The 9,278-nt window shown below is 37.9% G+C and overlaps 1 protein-coding gene across 1 annotated transcript; it reads right to left on the reverse strand.

Annotated features, from left to right (window-relative positions):
• Positions 1-1,681: 1,681 nt before the first annotated feature.
• Positions 1,682-2,839, reverse strand: LOC138894175 (uncharacterized). The gene has a single exon (XM_070178857.1). The coding sequence runs from the start codon at positions 2,837-2,839 to the stop codon at positions 1,682-1,684; it is 1,158 nt and encodes a 385-aa protein (XP_070034958.1).
• Positions 2,840-9,278: the final 6,439 nt, after the last annotated feature.

Here is a 9,278-nt window from a genome sequence, read left to right on the forward strand (position 1 = left end):
CCAAACCCCTAATGCCGATTTCGACACCATGACTTCCTCCTTGGTTGCCAAAGGTAGCAGTCCTAGACTAAAATCGGCCGCGAAGTCAGCAAAGACTTGTGACTTAATTGCAGTCCTTGGTTTATATTCTATGTCGAATTCACTCATTTCGATGGCCCAATTGGCTAATCTGCCTGAGATCAGGTTTATGAAGGATGTTCCGCAAAGGGAAAGTAGTCACCACAACTATTGGGTGGTAATGGAAATAGGGCCTCAGCTTTCGAGGAGCGACAACGAGAGCTAAGGCCAATTTTTCCAAATGTGGGTAGTGAGTTTCTGCTCCCGTTAAAATTTTGCTAACGTAATAAATAGGAAACTGCATACCTTCGTCCTCCCGAACTAAAATCGCACTTACCGCAAATTCTGAAACCGCGAGGTAGACCAGCAATGTTTTGCCTTCTTTTGGTTTCTAGAGCAATTGAGGGCTTGATAAGTACTTCTTCAGGTCCCTCAAAGCGTGTTGGCACTCCGACGTCCATTCGAAATTGTTCTTCTTTTTTAGCAATGTAAAGAAGCGATGACACTTTTCTGACGACCGGGAAATGAACCTGATCAAAGTTGCTAACCTTTTTGTGAGTCTTTGGACTTCCTTCATGTTTGATAATTGATCTGGGATATCGTCTATGGCCTTGATTTTGTCAAGGTTTACCTCTTCTTTGACGAATTTATTCCTGGCCTCAGCAATAGGGCGCTTCTTCTATCGTACCAGTGGTACGTTGGGATCCAAACACAGCTTGTGTACGGCTATTTCTGTCAGGATACCTGTCATATCCTCGTGCGACCATGCAAAACAATCAATGTTAATTTTAAGGAATTCAATAAAATCAGACCTGAGCTCGGGATGCAGCCATGCCCCCAAGTGAAATTTTCTTTCTAAGAATTCTTCAAATAATGCCACTTTCTCTAGTTCCTCTGTCGTGGATTTCGTTGCGTCCGTTTCTTCCGGAACTTGGAAATATCTCGGCACCTGATATTGTTTTGAAGATTCTGCCCCTAGAATAACCTCTTCTAACTAGGGAGTAGGCATCGGTTCCTGTAATTGCTATGTTGTGCGCTCCTTCCCTTTGCTACTAGAAACTGAGATTGCATTCATCTTCCTCACTGCCGGTTGGTCACCTCTTATCTGCTTGATTCCTTCGGGTGTCGGAAACTTCAGCAATTGGTGATACGTCAAAGGTACAACTTTCATCTCATGTAACCATGGCCTTCCTAAGATGATTTTGTATCCCATATCACCATCCACTACTTCGAAGAGAGTTGTTTTCATTACTCCTTCAGCAACGATCTCTCCCCGGGTCATCACGCTCGCAAGGTTGAATCCAGCGAGAAGTTTTGTCGCCGGAATAATGCGTCCGGTGAGTTTAGCTTGTTCCAATACTCTCCACTGTATAATATTAGCCGAACTTCCTGGATCCATTAGAACACGCTTAATTTTAAAATCTAACACATTTAATGAGATTACCAGTGCGTCATTGTGTGGTAATAGCAATCCGTTTGTGTCTTCCTCTGTGAAAGTGATATCGTCCTCCCGGAGTATTATACTATGAGTTATCGATACTTTAGTCTTCTTTGCCGCCGAAAAGGTGACCCCGTTAATCTCGTTCCCCCCAAAGATCATGTTGATCATTTGGCGTGGGGTTTCTTATCCTGCTTTCGAGGATTTCGTGTTGTCTCTGTTGTGACTGTAATTGTTCTTAGCTCGATCACTCAAGAATTCTCGGAGATGACCATTCTTCAATAGCATTGCCACCTCCTCCCGAAGATGTCGGCAGTCCCTTTTTCGGTGACCGTTTGTCCCGTGGTATTCGCACCATAAATTAGGATCCCTCTGGCTGGAATCGTACCTCATAGGTCTTGGGAATCGTGTTTCTTTAATGTTCCTCATGGCTGACACTAGTTCCACTACACTGACGTTGAAGTTATATTCTGATAAGCTGGGGTAAGAAAGATCTTGATACCCCGACGTTTGTTTATCTTGAAGTGATATATTGCTTCGACCACGATCAGTCCCTCCGTCAATGGTAAACTTGTTTGTTGCTCGAACATTTCTGCCACGGCCTTCGGTACGCTCGTAGGGTAAAAACTGACCCCTCGAAGTCCGCCTATCTGCGTCGTAGTCATCCTTTAGTTTTTCTCTATTCTTCTCCCGTCCTTTGGCTAATGATGTAGAACTGACTTGTTTATCTTCGATCCTTATCTTTGACTCGTACCGGTTATGAATATCTGCCCAGGTTGTTGTTTGAAAGTCAAACAGGCTCTCCTTCAGCTTCCGGGAAGCGTCTGAACCTCTCGGATTCAATCCTTTGGTGAATGCTTCAGCTGTCCATTCATCCGGGACGGCCGGGAGTAACATTCTTTCTTTCTGGAACCGGGTGACAAACTCTCGTAACAATTCTAATTCTCCTTGTGCGATTTTGAATATGTCGGCCTTCCGGGCTTGCACCTTTCTGGCCGCGACGTGAGCTTTAATGAAAGAATTCGCGAACATCTCAAAGAAATCTATGGAATGCTTGGGCAGTAATGAATACCACGTTAGGGCTCCCCTCGTGAGAGTTTCGCCGAATTTCTTTAGCAGCACAAATTCAATTTCGTGAGGAGCTAGATCGTTTCCTTTCACCGCCGTTGTGTAAGTGGTAATATATTCCTGTGGGTCTGAAGTTCCATCATACTTTGGAACTTCATGCATTTTGAAATGCTTCGGGATTAGTGCCAGTGCCGCACTTGGCTTGTACGGTAATTGAACATACTTCTTCGAGTTTGGGCCTTTCAATACTGGTGGTGCGCCGGGGGTTTGATCCATGCGAGCGTTCACTTACCATGAATCATTCTCGTTATAAAGACCTGATCTGCTCCCCCCCCAGCCCCATCGGAGAAAACTTAACCCTTGGGAGTGTTGTTATCAATTCTTTGTGTTGTTTGGTCTGTGAGAACAACAGAAGGAATCGGATCGTGCCTCTTCGCATTATTCGAAGCACCTGATAGCACCTATTTCAGTTCCGTCATAACCTGATCCTGCCGCGTGAGATGGCCTAGAATGATTGCATGTTGCTCTTGCAGGATCCTCACAGCATTCGCTACTTGCTGCTCGTCAGCATCATCGGTAATTCTTTCCCAAACCTATCGAAGGTACCGTCTGTCATGCACCGGTGTGGCGTCATTCCCCTCATTGCGGGTGTCATTGATTGAGTCATCGAAATGAGGTTGATCCCCTCGAATTTTGGGGTTGTGTGCATCGTTAACAGTGTTATCTGCCATTTTTATGATTTTTACTAAGACAAAAATAGTCAAACACGTTAGTAAAAGAGGCAAGGATCAATTTAATTGCACGGCTGTCTAGGCCCCACGGTGGGTGCCAAACTGTTTACCGGTAAAACGGTGCAGTTAAATTTATACGCAGTTTCTAGATAAGTGAACTAATTTGATCCTAAAATAATATAATAATCGAAAAAATACGCAGTACATAGCCTTGGAATGTAGATAAAATAGCAAAGATAGTGATTCCGTGAACACGGTTTCTGAACACAGCAACGATGGGATCAAAAAGCAAGAGAGTGAAATTGTATAAAGTTTTATATAGAATATAATATATGTTCTTGCCAGAAATTTCGTGTCATTTATAATGGTAACTGAACTCACTATTTATAGTTATGCCTAAGGAAAAAGGTCCTAGGATCATGCCCTCCTTTAATGCCAATTATGAGGGTCATTGATTGAGATGTAATATTGAGCATAAATGTCAAATTCTCTGTAACGAACTTAATGTTGTAGAATATTCCTTAATAAATACTACCGGGCGCAAAGTTTTTAATACACTTTTATGAATATTATCAATTCCGGCGACAAGCGTAGTGATTGCGTTCGGTCCTGAATCATCCCATCTTGGATTCCATGTGTCCTACGTGTCATATCATATTTTACCATATACAATAGATGATGATGATGATGATGTTGGTAATATGGCAGAAAATGTTGGCAATGATGCTGAAGAGGACAACAGTGATGAAGATATCGAGGAGAACGAGGATGATGGAGTTGAGAAAACAAAGAAGAGGAAAACTGAGAAGGATGCTGAGAAGAAAGCCAAAAAGTTGAAAAATACTGAGAAGCGTGGTGATGTTCTGAGTGAGTTGAATGGTGAGAAGAAAGCCAAGAAGTTGAAAAGTGCTCAGAAACAGAAGAAGAGTAAATTGTCTTTGAAAGATGGAAAGAAGAGACTAGTGAGGTTGGGAAAAAACTGAAAGATGGGTCGGCAAAGAGTAAGAGATGCAAGATAAGAGCATAAGAATAATCAATTAGGAGTCTTTCTGATACCACACTCCTACTAACCTGGAGTATTCAACAGGGCATCACCTAAGCTTCAGCTGATTCCTTCTATCCTGAAGTCTTCAGCAGGCATTGCCCTCAGACTGTTTCTTGGGTCTCCTGTTTTACTTTTGGTATTTATTTTGTTATCAATTTTGATTTTGAAGGAATCCGTAGTTCAAATACTGACCTGCTGTGAGGAGCTGCTCTTCTATGTTAATCAAAGATATGTTATTTTATTTAAAGCTCTAATCTTTTTCAAAAAAAAAAAAATGCTGAAGTTAGGTCGAATAGGGGGTTGGAAGTATTTTTAATCTGCAATAGACACATTTCGATTAGATCAAACATAGACATGGTCATGTTAAACGCCACACATTCTTAGTGCGAAAGAAGCTTAGAGATAATTTTTCATGTTCTCATAATTGCGATTCTTCATGTTAAATATATTTTTTCATCTTGGACTGTGCATGCTTTGTGCCATACAAACTTGCTTTTTCAAGTTATTTCCTCAAAACGTAAGTCATACATAGGACAAAAATAGTGTTGCGGATAATGTCAATATGATTAACACATTGTGTATTGTGCTACTCTATTTGGACTTTTAAAGCAAATACATAGCTTATATATATGTAGAATTTACAATTTTAAGAATTTCTGTCCGGCAGGATTTTTTCTTTATTGAGTTAGCTAAAAAAAATCAATATTCATTATTTTCAAAAACTTGCACTTTTTTCTTTTAACAATTTTAATGTTATGAGTCCAACATATCTTTAATAAGATTTTATGTCACTTTTAATAAATTTGGTACTCATTAGTATGAGGTCCAGAAACTAGTTAAACAAATAAAAGCAGCGTACAGTCACGTGAATCACTGGTATTCAATTAAAAGCAACGACAATAAAGTCAGTATTTTAAGAAGTCAGGGATGACGCAAGTTTCAGTTGAATGGAGCTTAAAAAATGGGTGAAAAAAATCAAGTGTTGAAATGCTAACCCATTTCTTTCAACCACAAGCAAACAAATTCAGCCTCGAGTCTTCTGTCTCCCCCAAAACCTCATTAAGTGTGTCATGTAATATCAATTTGCAGAGCAAAGTATGATGTATGATATCTCCAGTGATACTTACATAGAAAAATTAAAAATTGAAATAAAAAAAAAAGAAATATTACCCTCAAATAGGAACTTAAACCTAATTATACTACTGCTTCTCCTCTATCTCGTGATTGTTATATAAAATTTTAGTGGAAATTAAGTGCATAAACCCAAAAGAGAGAGAAAGAGAGAGAGCAACCACTGGAACATTCCTTATGGTACATAATTCAAGTCTGACATCCATTTCCAACGTCCTAACTCAATGAAACCTAAGATTTTCCTAGGAAAAGTAAAGTCTATTATGGGAAAAAGAGAGATCTGTTTTGCATTTGCCTTAGTGGCAAGAATTTATCGATCAACTTCTTGACGCTAGAGAAAAAGGGTACGTAATTGGTTGTTTTATCTGGTATATACTTTTTCTGAAACAATTCTTAGCATTCTTATTAAATAAACTCTGCAAGTTGTCCGAAAATATGACAACCAGGATTCGAACTTCAAATACTATAATCAAACATTTATACTTTTACTAAATCCAGCACCAAACCTACTTTCACCCAATGATGCTACAGAGATACATGTAGGCATATATGTGCAGGTCAGCTTCCAACTATCATATTATTTCACTCTCAGACAAAGAAGATTTTTTTGGTTCACCTTTATGTCTACTCTTGCTTTCACGCTATTGCACATAATTCAAATACTTCTGCATACTTCTTTAAAAGAACTAGTTTTAGCGTATGCATTTTATGCGTGTACCTTATCTTAGTGAGTATAACACTATAAGTTATATGAATAATATTACTAAATTATGTACATTATAATATGAGATAGATTATGCAAACTAATACTAATAATAGTTACTACTATCTGATATTTACCTGAAATTTTGTGGTCATGTTTACTATAGTTTCCATCATTTGACATTGTTGGATTTGATTCAATATACTTGTTTATCCTCCCAATGGCATAAGCACCTTTATGTTGGTCTATATAAAGAAAATAATAAAATCAATTAATAAATTAATAACAAGAAATAATATTATCTTTTATTTTTTTTTATAAATCTCTCCCTAATTATGAAGATCTATAGTATTTCCATACTTCCCCTCCAACGTGACTCGAACCCAGGACCTAACGGTCGTGAGCGGAGGTGCTTTTATCAATTGAGCAAGCCTAACTTATCAGAAATTATATTTGAAAGAACGATTCTTCTCTATTTTTATTTTTTAATGATTTGGTGAGGAGTTACTCCTTCCCAATGGTTTATGGTTTAGTTTTCGGTTACTAGTGATTTTTTAATGACTTTTATTAGGTAAATTTTAGTTGATTTTAAAATCTTTAATATTAGGACGTTTTACCTAGTTCAAATAAGAAATGCTTTGGTAAGAATTTTGTTTAGGTTTTTTTCTTAAAGTCCTAAATATTATAAAAGTAAATAAAATTACAATTTTCTTGAATGTGAAATTTGTTTTTTTATAAGAATGGTATAAATAATACTCCATTAGAGTATGTGTAAAAAGTTATGCATAAATTGAAGGAAAAAAAATAAGTTCAAGTTGATAAATGATTATCATATACATTTGACCATATTTAGCATCATCACGAAGCCAAAAAGTGCTAAATATTGCTTTCGAATGAATATGAAAGATGAGTAAACATTGATGAGTAGCCAAAATCAATAATTTGATTCTTATAAGTTCAAAATTCATGGGAACACTTCCTGTAGTTCTTTCCAAATTATATGAAAGAAAGCATATTGCTTTAGCAATTGGACAGACTAAGATAAAAGACGGTGATAATAAATTAATTGACTTTTATCCCTACAATATTTTTTAATTAGCTTTGCTGGTTTTGCATCATTAAGAAAAATCTAAAGAATCGAGCGTTTCCTTAAAAGACATGCTATCACCACATAAAGACTGAAGAAACTTTCATGCAAATTATATCCCATAACAATGAACTTGAATTATATCAACAACGATAGAACATGAAATTAGGTGACTCCTAAATGTTTAATCGTCCATTACACCAATGTAACAAAGAAACCAAATAGAGACACTCAATACACAATATTCTTAACCCAAAAGAAAAATATGACCACAAAATAGAGTAATTAACAAATTTTCATAGATAACAGATGTAGCATAACTTGAAAAAAAACGATCCATAATAAAATGCAACTTGTACAACTAAATAGGACAACTACCGATAGTTTTCTACAGAATCTAGAATTTTAGAAGAGTTTTAATTGATTTAAAATACTCATTATTATGACATAGTTGAAATTAAAAAAATATTTAATAAGCAATTTTATTTTATTTTTAGCTGATTTTGAAGTGGTAAATAGTAGGAAAATAATTAAATAACCATTCTAAATATTAAGAAAATAATAAATAACTTTTGTTTTTAATCTAAATCTACAGATAGCCAAAAAACTCCCAACCAGAAATCGCACTTCAAATACTAGGTAACATGCCATCTTTGTTGAACATTCAACCAAATAGGGAACTGATCGAGGCTGCTACCATGTTCTGGGATGATAAGAGAGTTGTTTTTCGATTTGGCAATATAGAAATGACTCCTCTCCTCGAAGAAATAAGGGGTTTCACCAAGTTACCATGGGATAGTCCAGGACTATTGGTGCCAGAGAATCGCACTCCACGCAGTTTTCTGAAAATGTTGGGTTTTAAGAAGAATGATGAGTTGGTCTGTCTGAAGAAATCATACATCCCCTTTGAATTTCTCTATGAGCGTTATGGGCATAGCAAATCATATCGCCTTCATCATGAGGAGCTAGCCATTACCTCTTTGGAATAGGTGCACCGCCGAGTTTATGTTTTCATAGTCTGTTTTCTGGGTCTATTGATCTTTTCGATGCAAGGGGGAATAATTCATACTCGTTTAGCCATGGTCGCCAGGACCTTAATGGAGGGTATCGAGGGGCAAAAGTACACTATTATCCCGATAATCTTAGCCGAGATGTACCGTGCTCTGGATCGATGCAAGCATGGGTCCGGACACTTTGAGGGTTGTAATCTCTTGCTCCAAGTTTGGCTGCTGGAACACTTTCAGAGGGGTGAGTATCTCCAGGAGCTTCTGCGCAGGACACTGAATGACTACATAACTAGTCATCATCCAAAGAAGATGGCGTTCATTCCAGACAGGTTTGCAAAGCCTGGAAATGCTGTAGGCTGGGTGCGTTTCTTCAGCAATCTGACAGATGAGCAAGTGCATTGGATGTTTGAATGGTTTCCTAGTAGTGATTCCATTATCAAATCCAAAGGAACTACTCACTTAGTACTGATCGGGCTGCGAGGCATCTATCTTTATGCTCCTATAAGGGTAATGAGGCAAGCTGGAAGGAAACAAGTCATACCTCGGGTTTCCAACATGGTTCAGTATAAGGAGGATTTCAAAGGGGATGCCATCCCATTCAAGTTCGAAGCACAACACATGTGGAACCAAAATATCATTGTGGAAGGAGAAACCATTGAACCAGACAGGTATCACGCCAGTAATATGTATTACTATATCTCGTGGTTGGAGGACGACATAGCCGGGGATGTCAAACCGGGAGTCAATCTGAAAGATAGGATCATATATAGATGAGGTGGATGAAGCACAGGTGAAGTATAAGAGGCTACGCAAAAGGGTGTTCGAATTAGAAGCTAAGCATTTGGAACAACATAAAGTGAACATAGAGGCGATAAGAGAATGGAAAGAGATTGCCACTAAGTCGACAGATAAGTTAGAATATCTAGAGCAAGGATTGATGGAACTAGAATGGAAGATAAGAAAGAGGCTTTGGTATTGACAAGGCATGGACGATGATGAAGGAGGGAAGCT

Source organism: Nicotiana tomentosiformis, chromosome 6, assembly GCF_000390325.3.
Source record: "Nicotiana tomentosiformis chromosome 6, ASM39032v3, whole genome shotgun sequence".
NCBI lineage: Eukaryota > Viridiplantae > Streptophyta > Magnoliopsida > Solanales > Solanaceae > Nicotiana > Nicotiana tomentosiformis.